General features: G+C 54.8%; 1 protein-coding gene across 2 annotated transcripts in view; it reads left to right on the forward strand.

The window, feature by feature from the left end:
* The window catches only part of FAM91A1 (family with sequence similarity 91 member A1), a 194,358-nt gene that overhangs the window by 133,425 nt on the left and 41,209 nt on the right, over positions 1–19,724 (forward strand). For both annotated transcript variants that reach the window (XM_075352899.1, XM_075352898.1), the window contains exon 23: positions 13,189–13,258. In XM_075352899.1, coding sequence (XP_075209014.1) covers positions 13,189–13,258 — 70 coding nt within the window. The remainder of the gene's footprint in view (positions 1–13,188; positions 13,259–19,724) is intronic.

The raw sequence follows: 19,724 nt of genomic DNA on the forward strand, positions 1-19,724 counted from the left end.
CAGACAATTGGGTGTATAGCTTCTGCCTCCGGAGGCCACACAAAGTATTACACTTTAAAAAGTGTAACTCCTCCCCTCTGCCTATACACCCCCCCGTGCATCACGGGCTCCTCAGTTTTATGCTTTGTGTTGAAGGAGGCACACATGCACTCATGCTCCCATTTTTAGTCAGCAGCAGCTGCTGATTATATCGGATGGAAGAAAAGAGGGCCCTAACAGGGCTCCCGGCATGCTCCCTTCTCACCCCACTAAGTCGGCGGTGTTGTTAAGGTTGAGGTACCCATTGCGGGTACACAGGCCGGAGCCACATGCCGTTTTCCTTCCCCATCCCTTGGCTCTGGGAGAAATGGGATCCTATCCGGTCATCCAGGCACTGGGACCGGGCTCCCTCCGCAGCCCCTGTGGGATTCTGTCGGACAGGAGACTGAGTATCATCAGGGACAAGGCCCTGCATCTACAGGTACTCTGTGTCCCCTTGGGGACGGTGCATGGAACACCTTGACCTCAGACGCTGCAGCGACTGCGCTGTTGGTATGAGACCGGGACTACCGCGCCGACCGCGCCTGCTTGCCGGTCGCGGTTTTTAACTTTAGTCCCCGGGTTTTGCGGCCTAGTGCCTTAAAGTCCCGCCCCCGGGCCTGCCAGTCAGGGGGAAGGGCGGGACGGTCGGTCTGACGCCGACAGTGAGGGCTGGAGCACACTTGGCTGTCCTCCGCCCCCCTCACTATTCACTCTGGGGCACCAGATTCCCGCACTTTTGTGGTTACGCCCACGGCTCCCTCCTCCCCTGTGAACGCCGACGGCCATGTTTTAAGCACATTCTGCTGGTGGAACACTTCTGGCAGCACCTCTGGGAGACCCGAGGCAGGGAATCTGGTGGCCACACACTGCTTGAGCGGTCGGTAAGCCAGGTGGCTTCTTCCCACCGCTGCTGGGCCCCCTAGAGTGCTGAACTGTATATATATATATATATATTATATTGTATACATTTTCTCGGTTCGGCTGTACTGTTAGCTTGTGGCTATATATCCCTCAGTGATCACTCTCCTGGGAGACATCAGCATGTCGTTCACAAGGAGCAAGGGTGCCAAGACACAGGGTTATTTCTTTGGCGCTCCATTGGGAGACCCAGACAATTGGGTGTATAGCTATGCCTCCGGAGGCCACACAAAATATTACACTAAAAGTGTAAAGCCCCTCCCCTTCAGCCTATACACCCCCCGTGCTGCCACGGGCTCCTCAGTTTTTATGCTTTGTGCGAAGGAGGCAGACATCCACGCATAGCTCCACAGCTTAGTCAGCAGCAGCTGCTGACTATGTCGGATGGAAGAAAAGAGGGCCCATAACAGGGCCCCCAGCATGCTCCCTTCTCACCCCACTCTTGTCGGCGGTGTTGTTAAGGTTGAGGTATCCATTGCGGGTACGGAGGCTGGAGCCCACATGCTGTTTTTCCTTCCCCATCCCCCTTAGGGCTCTGGGTGAAGTGGGATCCTATCGGTCTCCAGGCACATGAGACCGTGCTCCATCCACAGCTCCTGAGGACTCTGCTGGATAGGAGCCGAGTATCGTTCAGGGACATGGCCCTGCTACTTTGAGGTACTCTGTGTCCCCGTTGGGACCGCACACAGCAACACTCCAGCATTGCTGGGTGTGCTAGTGCACCGGGGACCGCGGCGCTGACTGCGTTTGTGCCTTTACACACTGCAGCGTCGCTGAGTGTGTTAGTGTATGGGGACTGCCGCGCTGACCGCCGCTGCCATTGTTATCACTGCGGCGCGGCTGGGACTGTTAGTGCGCCGGAGACTTCCGCGCCGACCGAGCTTATACGGCGGCCGCGCTTATAACTTTAGTCCCCGGCTTTTGCGGCCTAGTCTCATTCTTTTCCCGCTCCCAGGCCTGCCAGTCAGGGGAAGGGCGGGACGCTGTAAAGGACGTCAGCAACTGAGGCTGGAGCATGCTTTGCATACTCCACCCCCCTCACTGTGCACAGTGGGGCACCAGATTCCCGCACTTTCTAGGGCACGCCCACGGCCCCCTCCTCTCCTCAGGACGCCGGCAGCCATTCCTGTCAGCTCTGCTAACGCTGGAGAAGGGAGATAAGCTCAGGGAGACCCAGGCAGGAATTCTGGTGACCACACAACCACATTGCGAGGGCGGAAAGCAGCACCTAGGTGCTGGCCCCACTGGTGCAGAAGTGTACTTATAGATTATATGATTATAGGCTATACTTTACACTGTATGGTGCACGGTTGTTTTTGGCTATATACCCTCCTGTATTGCTCAGAGGAGACAACAGCATGTCGTCCACAAATAGCAAGGGTGCCAAAGCACAGACTTACTATGCTGCCTGTGCAGCATGTACGGCTATACTGCCGGCAGGTTCCACTGACCCTCATTGTGTGCAATGCTCGGCCCCTGTGGCACTTACTCAGCCGGAGCCTCTGCTAAGGGTGGCCCAGGGAGAACCACCTGTTAACACTGTCCAGGTGACAGGGACGGAGTTTGCAGTTTTTACTGAAAGACTTTCTGAGACTATGGCTAAGATATTAGAAGCCTTGCAGTCCAGGCCGGCATCTCAAGCCATGGGCACTGTGGAATCATTGCCCCCTGGTCCCCCTCAGTTGGAACAACAATGTTCTCCCGGGGTGTCTCATAGATCCCAGGGTGAGGTCTCTGACATGGAACGCAGTCCCAGACCGACTAAGCGAGCTCGCTATGAATTCCCCTCGACATCATCACATTGTTCAGGGTCTCAGCGAGAGGACTCTCTGTATGATGAAGCGGAGCTAGCTGATCAGGATTCTGATCCTGAAGCCGCTCTCAACCTTGATTCTCCTGATGGGGACGCCATAGTGAATGATCTTATTGCGTCCATCAATCAAATGTTGGATATTTCTCCCTCAGCTCCTCCAGTGGAGGAGTCAGCTTCTCAGCAGGAGAAATTCCGTTTCAGGTTTCCTAAGCGTACAACGAGTATGTTTCTGGACCACTCTGACTTCAGAGAGGCAGTCCAGAAACACCGAGCTTGTCCAGATAAGCGTTTTTCCAAGCGCCTTAAGGATACACGTTACCCCTTCCCCCCTGACGTGGTCAAGGGCTGGACTCAGTGTCCCAAGGTGGATCCTCCAATCTCCAGACTGGCGGCTAGATCCATAGTTGCAGTCGAAGATGGAGCTTCACTCAAGGATGCCACTGACAGACAGATGGAGCTCTGGTTGAAATCCATCTATGAAGCTATCGGCGCGTCTTTTGCTCCAGCATTCGCAGCCGTATGGGCACTCCAAGCTATCTCAGCTGGTCAGGCGCAAATTGACGCACTCACACGTACGTCTGCGCCGCAGGTGGCGTCCATAACCTCTCAAACGTCGGCATTTGCGTCCTACGCTATTAATGCTGTCCTGGACTCTGCGAGCCGTACGGCGGTTGCAGCCGACAATTCGGTGGCAATACGCAGGGCCTTGTGGCTACGGGAATGGAAGGCAGATTCGGCTTCCAAAAAGTGCTTAACTGGTTTGCCATTTTCTGGCGACCGCTTGTTTGGTGAGAGATTGGATGAAATCATCAAACAATCCAAGGGAAAGGAAACATCCTTACCCCAGGCCAAACCAAAAACACCCCAACAGAGGAGGGGACAGTCGAGGTTTCGGTCCTTTCGGGGGGCGGGCAGGTCCCAATTCTCCTCGTCCAAAAGGCCTCAGAAGGATCAGAGGAACTCCGACGCATGGCGGTCCAAATCACGCCCTAAAAAGACCGCCGGAGGTGCCGCTACCAAGGCGGCTTCCTCATGACTTACGGCCTCCTCACACCGCATCCTCGGTCGGTGGCAGGCTCTCCCGCTTTTGCGACACCTGGCTGCCACAAGTAAAAGACCGTTGGGTGAGAGACATTTTGTCTCACGGTTACAGGATAGAGTTCAGCTCTCGTCCTCCGACTCGATTCTTCAGAACATCTCCGCCTCCCGAGCGAGCCGAGGCTCTTCTGCAGGCGGTGGGCATTCTGAAGGCAGAAGGAGTGGTGGTCCCGGTTCCTCTTCAGCAACAGGGTCACGGTTTCTACTCCAACCTGTTTGTGGTTCCAAAGAAGGACGGGTCTTTCCGTCCTGTTTTGGATCTAAAACTGCTCAACAAACACGTAATGACCAGGCGGTTCCGGATGGAATCCCTCCGCTCCGTCATCGCCTCAATGTCCCAAGGAGATTTCCTAGCATCGATCGATATCAAAGATGCTTATCTCCACGTACCGATTGCTCCAGAGCATCAGCGCTTCCTGCGCTTCGCCATAGGAGACGAACACCTTCAGTTCGCGGCACTGCCGTTCGGCCTGGCGACAGCCCCAAGGGTTTTCACCAAGGTCATGGCTACAGTAGTTGCGGTCCTCCACTCTCAGGGTCACTCGGTGATACCTTACTTAGACGATCTGCTGGTCAAGGCACCCTCTCAAGAGGCATGCCAACACAGCCTCAACGTTACTCTGGAGACTCTCCAGAGTTTCGGGTGGATCATCAATTTTCCAAAGTCAAATCTGACACCGGTCCAATCGCTGACATATCTTGGCATGGAGTTTCATACTCTTCCAGCGATAGTGAAGCTTCCGCTGGACAAACAGCGTTCACTACAGACAGGGGTGCAATCTCTCCTTCAAGGTCGGTCACACCCCTTGAGGCGCCTCATGCACTTCCTGGGGAAGATGGTGGCAGCAATGGAGGCAGTTCCTTTCGCGCAGTTTCACCTGCGTCCTCTTCAATGGGACATCCTACGCAAATGGGACAGGATGCCGACGTCCCTAGACAGGAACGTCTCCCTCTCTCAGGCAACCAAAGCTTCCCTTCGGTGGTGGCTTCTTCCCACCTCATTATCGAAGGGGAAATCCTTCCTACCCCCATCCTGGGCGGTGGTCACGACGGACGCGAGTCTGTCAGGGTGGGGAGCAGTCTTTCTCCACCACAGGGCTCAGGGTACGTGGACTCAGCAAGAGTCCTCACTTCAGATCAATGTTCTGGAGATCAGGGCAGTGTATCTTGCCCTAAAAGCGTTCCAGCAGTGGCTGGAAGGCAAGCAGATCCGAATTCAGTCGGACAACTCCACAGTGGTGGCTTACATCAACCACCAAGGTGGAACACGCAGTCGGCAAGCCTTCCAAGAAGTCCGGCGGATTTTGATGTGGGTGGAAGCCACGGCCTCCACCATCTCCGCAGTTCACATCCCGGGCGTAGAAAACTGGGAAGCAGACTTTCTCAGTCGCCAGGGCATGGACGCAGGGGAATGGTCCCTTCACCCGGACGTGTTTCAGGAGATCTGTTGCCGCTGGGGGATGCCGGACGTCGACCTAATGGCGTCACGGCACAACAACAAGGTCCCAACATTCATGGCTCGATCTCAAGTTCACAGAGCTCTGGCGGCAGACGCCTTAGTTCAGGATTGGTCGCAGTTTCAGCTTCCTTATGTGTTTCCTCCTCTGGCACTGTTGCCCAGAGTGTTACGCAAGATCAGGGCCGACTGCCGCCGCGCCTTCCTCGTCGCTCCAGACTGGCCGAGGAGGTCGTGGTACCCGGATCTGTGGCATCTCACGGTCGGCCAACCGTGGGCACTGCCAGACCGACCAGATTTGCTGTCTCAAGGGCCGTTTTTCCATCTGAATTCTGCGGCCCTCAACCTGACTGTGTGGCCATTGAGTCCTGGATCTTAGCGTCTTCAGGATTATCTCAAGAGGTCATTGCCACCATGAGACAGGCTAGGAAACTAACGTCCGCCAAGATCTACCACAGGACGTGGAAAATATTCCTGTCGTGGTGCTCTGCTCAGGGTTTCTCTCCCTGGCCATTTGCCTTGCCCACTTTTCTGTCCTTTCTTCAATCCGGATTGGAAAAGGGTTTGTCGCTAGGCTCCCTTAAGGGACAAGTCTCTGCGCTCTCTGTGTTTTTTTCAGAAGCGCCTGGCCAGACTCCCACAGGTACGCACGTTCCTGCAAGGGGTTTGTCACATCGTCCCTCCTTACAAGCGTCCGTTAGAACCCTGGGATCTGAACAGGGTGCTGATGGTTCTTCAGAAACCACCGTTCAAGCCAATGAGGGATATTTCGCTCGCACGCCTTTCGCAGAAAGTGGTTTTTCTAGTAGCAGTCACTTCACTTCGGAGAGTGTCTGAGCTAGCAGCGTTGTCATGCAAAGCTCCTTTCCTGGTGTTTCACCAGGACAAGGTGGTTCTGCGTCCGGTTCCGGAATTCCTCCCTAAGGTGGTATCCCCCTTTCATCTCAATCAGGATATCTCCTTACCTTCTTTTTGCCCTCATCCAGTTCACCAGTCTGAAAAGGATTTGCACTTGTTAGATCTGGTGAGAGCACTCAGACTCTACATTTCTCGTACGGCGCCCCTGCGCCGCTCGGATGCACTCTTTGTCCTTGTCGCTGGCCAGCGTAAAGGGACACAAGCTTCCAAATCAACCCTGGCTCGGTGGATCAAGGAACCAATTCTCGAAGCTTATCGTTCCTCGGGGCTTCCGGTTCCCTCAGGGCTGAAGGCCCATTCTACCAGGGCCGTGGGAGCGTCCTGGGCCTTGCGACACCAGGCTACGGCTCAGCAGGTGTGTCAGGCAGCTACCTGGTCGAGCCTGCACACTTTCACGAAACACTATCAGGTGCATACCTATGCTTCGGCAGATGCCAGCCTAGGTAGGCAAGTCCTTCAGGCGGCGGTTGCCCACCTGTAGGATGGAGCCGTTACGGCTCTATTATGAGGTATTATTTACCCACCCAGGGACTGCTTTTGGACGTCCCAATTGTCTGGGTCTCCCAATGGAGCGCCAAAGAAGAAGGGAATTTTGTTTACTTACCGTAAATTCCTTTTCTTCTAGCTCCAATTGGGAGACCCAGCACCCGCCCCTGTTTTTGTGTACACATGTTGTTCACGTTGAATGGTTTCAGTTCTCCTTCCTTCGGATTGAATTTACTTTAAACCAGTTTATAATTTTTTCCTCCTTCTTGCTTTTGCACCAAAACTGAGGAGCCCGTGGCAGCACGGGGGGTGTATAGGCTGAAGGGGAGGGGCTTTACACTTTTAGTGTAATACTTTGTGTGGCCTCCGGAGGCATAGCTATACACCCAATTGTCTGGGTCTCCCAATTGGAGCTAGAAGAAAAGGAATTTACGGTAAGTAAACAAAATTCCATTCTTTGCAACCTGTACCTCTTGTGCGGCTATGCTACCTGCAGGTTCCACCTACCCTCACTGTGAGCAATGCTCGGGCCATGTGGCACTCGCTCAGCCGGGGCCTGGGGCACTGGTGGGACCCTCGGCCCAGGTAGAACCGCCGGCTTCCCCTGTCCAGGCGGCAGGGACAGAGTTTGCAGCTTTTGCTGAGAAACTCTCTGAGTCACTTTCACAATCCATGGCTCAGTCTATGGACAAATGGTCTGCTAAGATACTAGAAGCTTTGCAGCCCAGACCGGCCCTTACACAGGCCCCGGGCACTGCGGGATCGCCCCCAGGCCCCTCTCGGTCTGCGACGAAGCGTGCTCTTGGGGTGGCCTCTAGTTATTACGTGGAGGACTCCGGCACGGACCGCAGTCCCAGACCGGCTAAGTGGGCTCGCTTAGAATCTTCCCCGACTTCATCACGCTGTTCGGGGTCTCAGCTTGAGGACTCTCTAGAGGATGAGGCGGAGGTCGCAGCCCAGGACTCTGACCCTGACGTTGCTCTCAATCTTGATACACCTGAAGGGGACGCCATAGTAAATGACCTTATAGCGTCCATCAACCAGGTGGGAGATCTTTCTCCCCCAGCTCTACCTATAGAGGAGTCGGCAGCACAGCAGGAAAAACACCAATTTAGGTTTCCCAAACGTACTCGGAGTGTTTTCTTCGATCACTCGAACTTCAGAGATGCTGTCCAGAAGCACAGGGCTTTCCCGGACAAGCGCTTTACTAAACGCCTTAATGACACACGTTACCCCTTCCCCTCTGACGTAGTTAAGGGTTGGGCTCAATGTCCCAAGGTGGATCCTCCAGTCTCTAGACTGGCGGCTAGATCCGTAGTAGCAGTGGCTGACGGTTCAACGCTCAAGGATGCCACGGACAGGCAGATAGCGCTCCTAATGAACTCCATCTATGAAGCCATAGGCGCGTCCTTTGCCCCAGCCTTTGCAGCAGTGTGGGCACTCCAGGCTATCTCAGCTTGTCTGTCTGAGATTAATGCGGTCACCCGTACCTCTGCTCCGCAAGTAGCGTCTTTAACGTCTCAGGCGTCGGTATTTTCATCCTACGCCATGAATGCTGTCCTGGACTCGGCTAGCCGTACAGCGGTAGCATCCGCCAATTCGGTGGCAGTCCGCAGGGCCATGTGGCTACGCGAATGGAAGGCAGACTCTGCTTCCAAGAAGTTCTTGACCGGTTTACCTTTTTCTGGCGACCGATTGTTTGGCGAACAATTGGATGAAATTATTAAGCAATCCAAGGGAAAGGACTCGTCCTTACCCCAGCCCAAACCAAAGAGACCTCAGCAACGAAAAATTCAAGCGAGGTTTCGGTCCTTTCGGCCCTCAGCCAGGTCCCAATCCTCATCGTCCAACAGACCACAGAAGAGCCAGAGAAACTCTTCTGCATGGCGGTCTAAGTCACGTCCTCCAAAGACCGCCGGAGGCACCGTCTCCAAGGCGGCCTCCTCATGACTTTCGGCCTCCCCAAACCGCATCCTCGGTCGGTGGCAGGCTCTCCCGCTTTTGCGACGCCTGGTGGCCACATGTCCAAGACCGATGGGTGAGGGACATTCTATCTCACGGTTACAGGATAGAGTTCAGCTCTCGTCCTCCGACTCGTTTTTTCAGAACATCTCCGCCCCCCGAGCGAACCGTTGCACTTTTTCAGGCGGTGGACACTCTGAAGACAGAAGGAGTTGTGATCCCCGTTCCCCTTCAGGAACGTGGTCGCGGTTTTTACTCCAACCTGTTCGTGGTACCAAAAAAGGACGGTTCATTCCGTCCCGTTTTGGACCTCAAATTGCTCAACAGACATGTGAGAACCAGGCGGTTTCGCATGGAATCCCTCCGCTCTGTCATCGCTTCGATGTCCCAAGGAGACTTCCTGGCATCAATCGACATCAGGGATGCCTATCTTCACGTGCCGATCGCTCCAGAGCATCAACGCTTCCTGCGTTTCGCCATTGGGGACGAACACCTTCAGTTTGTGGCACTGCCTTTCGGCCTGGCGACAGCCCCACGGGTCTTCACCAAGGTCATGGCATCCGTGGTGGCGGTCCTACATTCTCAGGGCCACTCGGTGATCCCTTACTTTGACGATCTCCTAGTCAAGGCACCCTCCCGGGTGGCATGTCAACACAGTCTGACCGTGGCTCTGGAGACGCTCCAGAGGTTCGGGTGGATCATCAATTTCCCAAAGTCAAAATTGACTCCGACCCAATCACTGACTTACCTCGGGATGGAGTTTCATACTCTCTCAGCGATAGTCAAGCTACCGCTGGACAAACAGCGTTCGCTGCAAACAGGGGTGTAATCTCTCCTTCGGGCCCAGTCACACCCCTTGAGGCGCCTCATGCACTTCCTGGGGAAGATGGTGGCAGCAATGGAGGCAGTTCCCTTTGCGCAGTTTCATCTGCGTCCACTCCAATGGGACATTCTCAGCAAATGGGACAAGAGGTCGACGTCCTTAGACAGGAAGGTCTCTCTTTCTCTGGCAGCCACAACCTCTCTTCAGTGGTGGCTTCTTCCCACTTCCCTGTCGAAGGGAAAATCTTTCCTGCCCCCATCCTGGGCTGTGGTCACGACGGACGCGAGTCTGTCAGGGTGGGGAGCGGTTTTTCTCCACCACAAGGCTCAGGGAACCTGGTCTCCGACAGAGTCCTCCCTTCAGATCAATGTTCTGGAGATAAGGGCAGTGTATCTAGCCCTAAAAGTGTTCCATCGGTGGCTGGAGGGCAGGCAGATCCGCATACAGTCGGACAACGCCACGGCGGTCGCGTACATCAACCACCAGGGCGGCACTCGCAGTCGTCAAGCCTTCCAAGAAGTTCGGCGGATTCTGCTGTGGGCGGAGGCCACAGCCTCCACCATCTCCGCGGTTCACATCCCAGGCGTAGAAAACTGGGAAGCAGACTTTCACAGTCGCCAGGGCATGGACGCAGGGGAATGGTCTCTTCACCCGGACGTGTTTCAAGAGATCTGTTGCCGCTGGGGAACGCCGGACGTCGATCTAATGGCGTCTCGGCACAACAACAAAGTCCCGGCATTCATGGCACGGTCTCAGGATCACAGAGCTCTGGCGGCGGACGCCTTAGTTCAGGATTGGTCGCAGTTTCGACTGCCTTATGTATTCCCTCCTCTGGCACTGCTGCCCAGAGTGTTGCGCAAGATCAGGTCCGACTGCCGCCGCGCCATCCTCGTCGCTCCAGACTGGCCGAGGAGGTCGTGGTACCCGGACCTGTGGCACCTCACGGTGGGTCAACCGTGGGCGCTCCCAGACCGACCAGACTTGCTGTCTCAAGGGCCATTTTTCCATCTGAATTCTGCGGCCCTCAACCTGACTGTGTGGCCATTGAGTCCTGGCTCCTAGCGTCTTCAGGGTTATCTCAAGAGGTCATTGCCACTATGAGACAGGCCAGGAAACCAACGTCAGCCAAGATCTATCACAGGGCTTGGAGGATCTTCTTAGCCTGGTGCTCTGATAAGGGGTTTACCCCCTGGCCGTTTGCCTTACCCACGTTTCTTTCCTTCCTTCATTCCGGAATGGACAAGGGTTTGTCTCTCGGCTCTCTCAAGGGACAAGTCTCGGCGCTTTCCGTGTTTTGTCAAAAGCGTCTAGCCAGGCTTCCGCAGGTCCGCACGTTCCTGCAGGGAGCTTGCCACATAGTTCCACCTTACAAGCGTCCACTGGAACCCTGGGATCTCAACAGGGTTCTACGGGCTCTTCAGAAACCACCTTTCGAGCCGCTGAAGGATGTCTCTCTATCACGTCTTTCGCAGAAGGTGGCATTTCTAGTGGCAGTCACATCACTCCGAAGAGTGTCAGAGCTTGCAGCGCTGTCATGCAAAGCCCCCTTCCTGGTATTTCACCAGGATAAGGTGGTTCTGCGTCCGGTCCCGGACTTTCTCCCCAAAGTGTTGTCCCCTTTTCATCTCAATCAGGATATTTCCTTACCTTCATTTTGCCCTCATCCAATTCACCAATGTGAAAAGGATTTGCATTTGTTAGATCTAGTGAGAGCACTCCGGATCTACGTGTCTCGCACGACGCCACTGCGCCGTTCTGATGCGCTCTTTGTCCTTTTCGCTGGCCAGCGTAAGGGGTCGCAGGCTTCCAAGTCAACCTTGGCTCGGTGGATCAAGGAACCGATTTTTGAAGCCTACCGTTCTTCTGGGCTTCCGATTCCTTCAGGGCTGAAAGCCCATTCTACCAGAGCCGTGGGTGCGTCCTGGGCATTGCGGCACCGGGCGACGGCTCAGCAGGTGTGTCAGGCAGCTACCTGGTCTAGTCTGCACAGTTTCACGAAACACTATCAGGTGCATACCTATGCTTCGGCGGATGCCAGTCTAGGTAGGCTAGTCCTTCAGGCGGCGGTTGCCCACCTGTAAGAGGAGGGCCGTTGTTGGCTCTTTTTATCAGGGTATTCTTTTACCCACCCAGGGACTGCTTTTGGACGTCCCAATTGTCTGGGTCTCCCAATGGAGCGACAAAGAAGAAGGGAATTTTGTTTACTTACCGTAAATTCCTTTTCTTCTAGCTCCTATTGGGAGACCCAGCACCCGCCCCTGTTCCCTTCGGGCTGTTGTTCTTTTGTGTACACATGTTGTTCATGTTGAATTGTTCTTTTGGTTCATGGTTTTCAGTTCTCCGAACATCCTTCGGATTGAATTTACCTTAGACCAATTTATAAGTATCCTCCTTCCTGCTTTTGCACCAAAACTGAGGAGCCCGTGATGCACGGGGGGGTGTATAGGCAGAGGGGAGGGGTTACACTTTTTAAAGTGTAATACTTTGTGTGGCCTCCGGAGGCAGAAGCTATACACCCCAATTGTCTGGGTCTCCCAATAGGAGCTAGAAGAAAAGGAATTTACGGTAAGTAAACAAAATTCCCTTCTTTTCACACTAGAGTCAGATTTCCAGACCTTTCAGGAAGTATTCAGCAGGCTCCTTACCATCAGAGGCAGGATTATAGTGAGGGGTAACAATTCTATCTATCGATAACACAGAATCCACCAATCACAATAGGCAATGTCGCAGCTCCCCCACCAATCACGATGGGCAAAGTCGCAGCTCCCCCACCAATCACGATGGGCAATGTCGCAGCTCCCCCACCAATCACGATGGGCAATGTCGCAGCTCCCCCACCAATCACGATGGGCAATGTCGCAGCTCCCCCACCAATCACAATAGGCAATGTCGCAGCTCCCCCACCAATCACGATGGGCAATGTCGCAGCTCCCCCACCAATCACGATGGGCAATGTCGCAGCTCCCCCACCAATCACGATGGGCAATGTCGCAGCTCCCCCACCAATCACGATGGGCAATGTCGCAGCTCCCCCACCAATCACGATGGGCAATGTCGCAGCTCCCCCACCAATCACGATGGGCAATGTCGCAGCTCCCCCACCAATCACGATGGGCATTGTCGCCGGCCCTAGCTCCAATCATGATAGGCAATGTCGCCGCCCCCCCCCACCAATCACGATAGGCAATGTCGCAGATCTTCTACCTGCCTGTGCAAAGACTTTTGCACATGCTCATTAGATGCTTCAATCCAAAAGATAGGCTCAGTTTATTCATTGCTGCTAATGTACGTGTGCATGTCCTCAAACAGGAATAAGTGGTCTAAAGGAAAAAAAAAAACACTGAACAATGTGAAAACTTCCTTTTTTTAATTTTATTTTTAAATACACATTGTAATATGTATAAAATAACTCAAAACATTTCATGGGGAAATCGAGCACAAGCGATATAGATCTGTATTATCGATTTTTGTTTGTTTTTTTTACTTTCTTCATATGAAACGCGCTCCAATATTGTGAAATATGTGTAAGTATCCGGCCGTAGACCGATAACGATGTGTGAATGGCAGCATAGAATTACATTGCCTCTGTATTCAGGACCCAGTGAGTCTCCATGTAGTGGATATTGACCCAAAATAGACATTTGGAGGAGCCGAAATCCCTATTAACCAGCCTCTCTGCCTCTTTTCCTGTAGCCTTCACCATCTCCTTCAGTCCAGCCGGAAGATTTCCCTCCAGGTTCTCAGCTTTGTTCAATCATTCCAGGTAACATTTCTGTAAATTACACTTTTTACAGTCTCATTGTTTGGGGTCCTGTCCCCTCCCCTCCTCTCCTGTCCCCTCCCCTCCTCTCCTGTCCCCTCCCCTCCTCTCCTGTCCCCTCCCCTCCTCTCCTGTCCCCTCCCCTCCTCTCCTGTCCCCTCCTCTCCTGTCCCCCCCCCCCCAGCTCTCCTCTCCTGTCCCCTCCTCCCCAGCTCTCCTCTCCTGTCCCCTCCTCCCCAGCTCTCCTCTCCTGTCCCCTCCTCCCCAGCTCTCCTCTCCTGTCCCCTCCTCCCCAGCTCTCCTCTCCTGTCCCCTCCTCCCCAGCTCTCCTCTCCTGTCCCCTCCTCCCCAGCTCTCCTCTCCTGTCCCCTCCTCCCCAGCTCTCCTCTCCTGTCCCCTCCTCCCCAGCTCTCCTCTCCTGTCCCCTCCTCCCCAGCTCTCCTCTCCTGTCTCCTCCTCCCCAGCTCTCTTCTCCTGTCCCCTCCTCCCCAGCTCTCCTCTCCTGTCCCCTCCTCCCCAGCTCTCCTCTCCTGTCCCCTCCTCCCCAGCTCTCCTCTCCTGTCCCCTCCTCCCCAGCTCTCCTCTCCTGTCCCCTCCTCCCCAGCTCTCCTCTCCTGTCCCCTCCTCCCCAGCTCTCCTCTCCTGTCCCCTCCTCCCCAGCTCTCCTCTCCTGTCCCCTCCTCCCCAGCTCTCCTCTCCTGTCCCCTCCTCCCCAGCTCTCCTCCCTTCCTCTCCTGTCCCCTCCTCCCCAGCTCTCCCCAGGACTCCCTCCCGTCCCCCTCCCCATGACCCCCCTCCCGTCATAACCAGATCAAAAGCTGCTGCACTCCACCCAGAGTGTGCACACTGTGAATTTCCATTGAGAGGATACTAAACATGTCACTACAAACATGGAGACAATGGTGGCCTGCAGTAGACAACTGGCAGCTCATCTGAACGCCACAATGGCATTGCGGGGGGCTCATCGATGACAGAATGGATGCTCCGTTGACTCCGCATTACTTTAACGGGTAGTCTCTTGTTATAAAACTGCTTTTGTTAGACTTAATTTAACTAAGCTCATTTGCAATTGCCTTGCTTTTCTTTATCGTTCCTTTGGGAGACCCAGACCATGGGTGTTTAGTGTCTGCCTCCGGAGGACACACAAAGTACTACACTTAAAAGTGTAGCTCCTCCCTCTGAGCTTATACACCCCCTGGTGAGCAGACCCAGCCAGTTTATCGCTTTGTGTTCAGGAGGCATATATCCACACATGCATTCTCATATGATTTTTTCCTTTTTGGAATGAGATTGAAGAAGTGCGGGTCCACGTCTGGACCCCCGGCATGTCCCTTCTCAACCCACTGTGTCGGCGGTGTTGTAAGGTTGATTTCCAAGGCTGGAGCCTTACATGCCGTGCTCCTTCACCATCCCTCCTGGGCTCTGGCTTGAAGTGGGAACCAGCACGGTTTCCATGCCTGGCAGGAGACCGGTCTCCATCCGCAGCCCTTCAGGACCCTGCTGGACCGGAGCACTCATCCCCAGGGACCTGGCCCTGCGTCTCAGCAGCTAAGTACCTGAGACGTTTATATATTGGGGGTCCCTGTGCTTTATTGTTTGGGGAGAGTGTGCTTACTGTATTTATTGGCATTTCCGGCGGGTTCTCTAGCTGTCGCCCGAGAACCGCGCCGATGGTGCCTGCGCGTCGGCCTCGCCGCTCAAATTTAGGCCCCGGCTTTACCGGAGGCCTAGTTTCTGTTCTCTGCCCTCGCATATCACTCATGCAGAGGGACAGGCTCGGCTCCTCCCGGCGGCCGTTCTGCACAGGGGAGGGACACTCCCCACTGCTGTGCGTGTCTCCTCCCCTGTAGGTCTCTATGGCCCTCCAGATCCCGCTCTCACAGCCAAGTCCCGCCCCCTCTCTTCGCTCCGGCGGCCATTTTCTCAGACAGAGTTCACTCGGCGCTGGTCTGCACTCTGCATCCCTGCTGAGGTGCTGTGCTTGGGGGTCCGGGCTTCGGGATCTGGAGGGCACACAACACCGCTCCAGCGGTCTGGTAAGCCACAACCGGTCTCTGGTTGTGGACCTCTGTGTATACTCTCTGGGGTTCATTCTCTTGCAGAGCCCCCACTCCAGCAGCATGTCTCACACGAGGAGCAAGGCTCCAAAGCTTTATTCTGTATGCGCAGCATGTAAGCTCCTGCTGCCTGAACCGAGCACCTATCCACATTGTGATGTCTGCTCTAACTTGGCGGTGCCACAGCCTGGAGTCTCACCCCCAGTGGTCTCTCAGGCTGCTCCTGCACCTGTGGCTGAACCCCCGGCTTGGGTAGAATCCTTTTCTAGGTCTATCTTCCAGTCTTTTGCTGAGTCCATGGGACTTCTGTCCAGGACTTTGATGAATATGCATCAGCCCCCTTCACAGGGTGCCCCTACTGCTATGGGTCCCTTAGGTCCGGAGCTCACAGAGGATTCATCATCAGGGCCCAGACCCCGTCCTCCTGAGAAGAGACGCAGGGTTTCCTCTCCCTCCTCCTCCCGCGGCTCTGATTCAAGAGCTGACTCGCAGGATGAGGAGGCTAACTCCATGTACCCCATTTATCTGTCCGAGGGTGACTCAGATCTTAGTGACTTGATTGCTTCTATTAATTCTGTACTGGATCTCAATCCGCCAGTATCAGAGGAGCAACCCTCTCTGGCAGAAAAGCACCAGTTTACCTCGCCTAAGAGAGTAAAGAGTGTGTTCTTTAACCACTCCAGTTTTCAGGCCGCTGTGACCAAGCCCAGGGCCTGTCCTGACAAACGCTTCCCAAAGCGTGGTTCTGATGTCCGTTTCTTTGTCGCTCCATTGGGAGACCCAGACAATTGGGTGTATAGCTTCTGCGTCTGGAGGCCACACAAAGTAATTACACTTTAAAAAGTGTAACCCCTCCCCTCTGCTATACACCCTCCCGTGCATCACGGGCCCCTCAGTTTTTTGCTTTGTGTTGAAGGAGGCACACATTCACGCAAGCTCCACGTTTTAGTCAGCAGCAGCTGCTGACTTTATCGGATGGAAGAAAAGAGGGCCCCTATGGGGCCCCCGGCATGCTCCCTTCTCACCCCACTCAGGTCGGCGGTGTTGTTAAGGTTGAGGTACCCATTGCGGGTACACAGGCTGGAGCCACATGCCGCTTTCCTTCCCCATCCCTTAGGGGCTCTGGGGAAGTGGGATCCTATCCGGTCATCCAGACACTGGGACCGGTCTCCCTCCGCAGCCCCTGGGGGAATCTGCCGGACAGGAGACGGAGTATCGTCAGGGACATGGCCCTGCATCCACAGGTACTCTGTGTCCCCGTTGGGACGGCGCATGAAGCACCTTGGGCCCAGACGCTGCAGCGACTGCGGCGTGGGTATGGGTCCGGGACTACCGCACCGACCGTGCACTGCCGGCCGGCCGCGGTTTTAACTTTAGTCCCCGGCTTTTGCGGCCTAGTATAGTATTCTCCCGCCCCCAGGCCTGCCAGTCAGGGAAAAGGGCGGGACGGTCGGTATGACGCCGACAGTGAGGGCTGGAGTACACTGAGCTGTCCTCCGCCCCCCTCACTACTCACGCTGGGGCACCAGATTCCCGCACTTTTGTGACTACGCCCACGCCTCCCTCCTCCTCTGAGAACGCCGTCAGCCATTTTTTCAGCACATTCTGCGGTGGAGAACTTCTGGCTGCAGCTGAGGGAGACCCGGGGCAGGGAATCTGGTGGCCACACAGAGCGGTTGGTAAACCACACCGGTCTGCCGGTGCTGGACCCCCCAGAGTGCCGAACTATATATATATATATATATATATATATATATATATCTTTGTCGCTCCTAATTGGGAGACCCAGACAATTGGGTGTATAGCTATGCCTCCGGAGGCCACACAAAGTATTACACTAAAAGTGTAAAGCCCCTCCCCTTCAGCCTATACACCCCCCGTACTGCTACGGGCTCATCAGTTTTTATGCTTTGTGCGAAGGAGGTCAGACATCCACGCATAGCTCCACAGCTTAGTCAGCAGCAGCTGCTGACTATGTCGGATGGAAGAAAAGAGGGCCCATAACAGGGCCCCCAGCATGCTCCCTTCTCACCCCACTCTTGTCGGCGGTGTTGTTAAGGTTGAGGTATCCATTGCGGGTACGGAGGCTGGAGCCCACATGCTGCTTTCCTTCCCCATCCCTCAATTAGGGCTCTGGGTGAAGTGGGATCCCATCGGTCTCCAGGCACAGGAGACTGTGCTCCATCCACAGCTCCTGAGGACCCTGCTGGATAGGAGCCGAGTATCGTTCAGGGACATGGCCCTGCTACTTGGAGGTACTCTGTGTCCCCGTGGGGACCGCGCACAGCAACACTCCAGCATTGCTGGGTGTGCTAGTGCACCGGGGACAGCAGCGCTGGCTGCATTTGTGCCACTATACACTTCAGCGTCGCTGAGTGTATTTGTGTAGGGGGACTGCCGCGCTGACCGCCGCTGCCATGGTTATCCCTGCGGCGCGGCTGGGACTGTTAGTGCGCCGGGGACTTCCGCGCCGACCGCGCTTATACGGCGGCCGCGCTTATAACTATAGTCCCCGGCTTCTGCGGCCTAGTCTCATTCTTTTCCCGCCCCCAGCCCTGCCAGTCAGGGGAAGGGCGGGACGCTGTACAGGTCGGCAGCACTGAGGGCTGGAGCATGCTTTGCATACTCCACCCCCCTCACTCTGCACAGTGAGGCACCAGTTCCCGCACTTTTCTGGGTCACGCCCACGGCTCCCTCCTCTCCCCAGGACGCTGGCAGCCATTCCTCTCAGCTCTGCTAACGCTGGAGAGGAGAGACAAGCTCAAAGAGACCCAGGCAGGAATTCTGGTGCCCACACAAACGCTTTGCGCAGGCGGTAAGCAGCACCTGTGGTGCTGGCCCCACTAGTGCAGAAGTGTATTTATAGTTTATATGATTATAGTCTATACTTTACACTGTAGGGTGCACTGTTGATTTGTGGCTATTTACCCTCCTGTATTGCTCAGAGGAGACAACAGCATGTCGTCCACAAATAGCAAGGGTGCCAAAGCACAGACTTACTATGCTGCCTGTGTAGCATGTACGGCTATACTGCCGGCAGGTTCCACTGACCCTCATTGTGTGCAATGCTCGGCCCCTGTGGCACTTTCTCAGCCGGAGCCTCTGCTAGGGGTGGCCCAGGGAGAACCACCTGTTAACACTGTCCAGGTGACAGGGATGGAGTTTGCAGTTTTTACTGAAAGACTTTCTGAGACTATGGCTAAGATATTAGAAGCCTTGCAGTCCAGGCCGGCATCTCAAGCCAGGGGCACTGTGTTATCATTGTCCCCTGGTTCCCCTCAGTTGGAACAGCAATGTCTTCCCGGGGTGTCTCATGGATCCCAGGGTGAGGTCTCTGACACGGACCGCAGCCCCAGACCGACTAAGCGAGCTCGCTATGAAATTCCCTCGACATCATCACAATGTTCAGGGTCTCAGCGAGAGGACTCTCTGTATGATGAAGCGGAGGTAGCTGATCAGGATTCTGATCCTGAAGCCGCTCTCAACCTTGATACTCCTGATGGGGACGCCATAGTGAATGATCTTATTGCGTCCATCAATGAAATGTTGAATATTTCTCCCTCAGCTCCTCCAGTGGAGGAGTCAGCTTCTCAGCAGGAGAAATTCCGTTTCAGGTTTCCCAAGCGTACAAAGAGTATGTTTCTGGACCACTCTGACTTCAGAGAGGCAGTCCAGAAAAACCGAGCTTATCCAGATAAGCGTTTTTCCAAGCGCCTTAAGGATACACGTTACCCTTTCCCCCCTGACGTGGTCAAGGGCTGGACTCAGTGTCCCAAGGTGGATCCTCCAATCTCCAGACTGGCGGCTAGATCCATAGTTGCAGTGGAAGATGGAGCTTCACTCAAGGATGCCACTGACAGACAGATGGAGCTCTGGTTGAAATCCATCTATGAAGCTATCGGCGCGTCTTTTGCTCCAGCATTCGCAGCCGTATGGGCACTCCAAGCTATCTCAGCTGGTCAGGCGCAAATTGACGCACTCACGTACGTCTGCGCCGCAGGTGGCGTCCATAACCTCTCAAACGTCGGCATTTGCGTCCTACGCTATTAATGCTGTCCTGGACTCTGCGACCCGTACGGCGGTTGCAGCCGCCAATTCGGTGGTAATACGCAGGGCCTTGTGGCTGCGGGAATGGAAGGCAGATTCGGCTTCCAAAAAGTGCTTAACTGGATTGCCATTTTCTGGCGACCATTTGTTTGGTGAGAGATTGGATGAAATCATCAAACAATCCAAGGGAAAGGAAACATCCTTACCCCAAGCCAAACCAAAAACACCCCAACAGAGGAGGGGACAGTCGAGGTTTTGGTCCTTTCGGGGTGCGGGCAGGTCACAATTCTCCTCGTCCAAAAGGCCTCAGAAGGATCAGAGGAACGCCGACGCATGGCGGTCTAAATCACGCCCTAAAAAGACCG

The sequence above is a fragment of the Anomaloglossus baeobatrachus genome, chromosome 6 (assembly GCF_048569485.1).
Source record: "Anomaloglossus baeobatrachus isolate aAnoBae1 chromosome 6, aAnoBae1.hap1, whole genome shotgun sequence".
Classification (NCBI taxonomy): Eukaryota; Metazoa; Chordata; class Amphibia; order Anura; family Aromobatidae; genus Anomaloglossus; species Anomaloglossus baeobatrachus.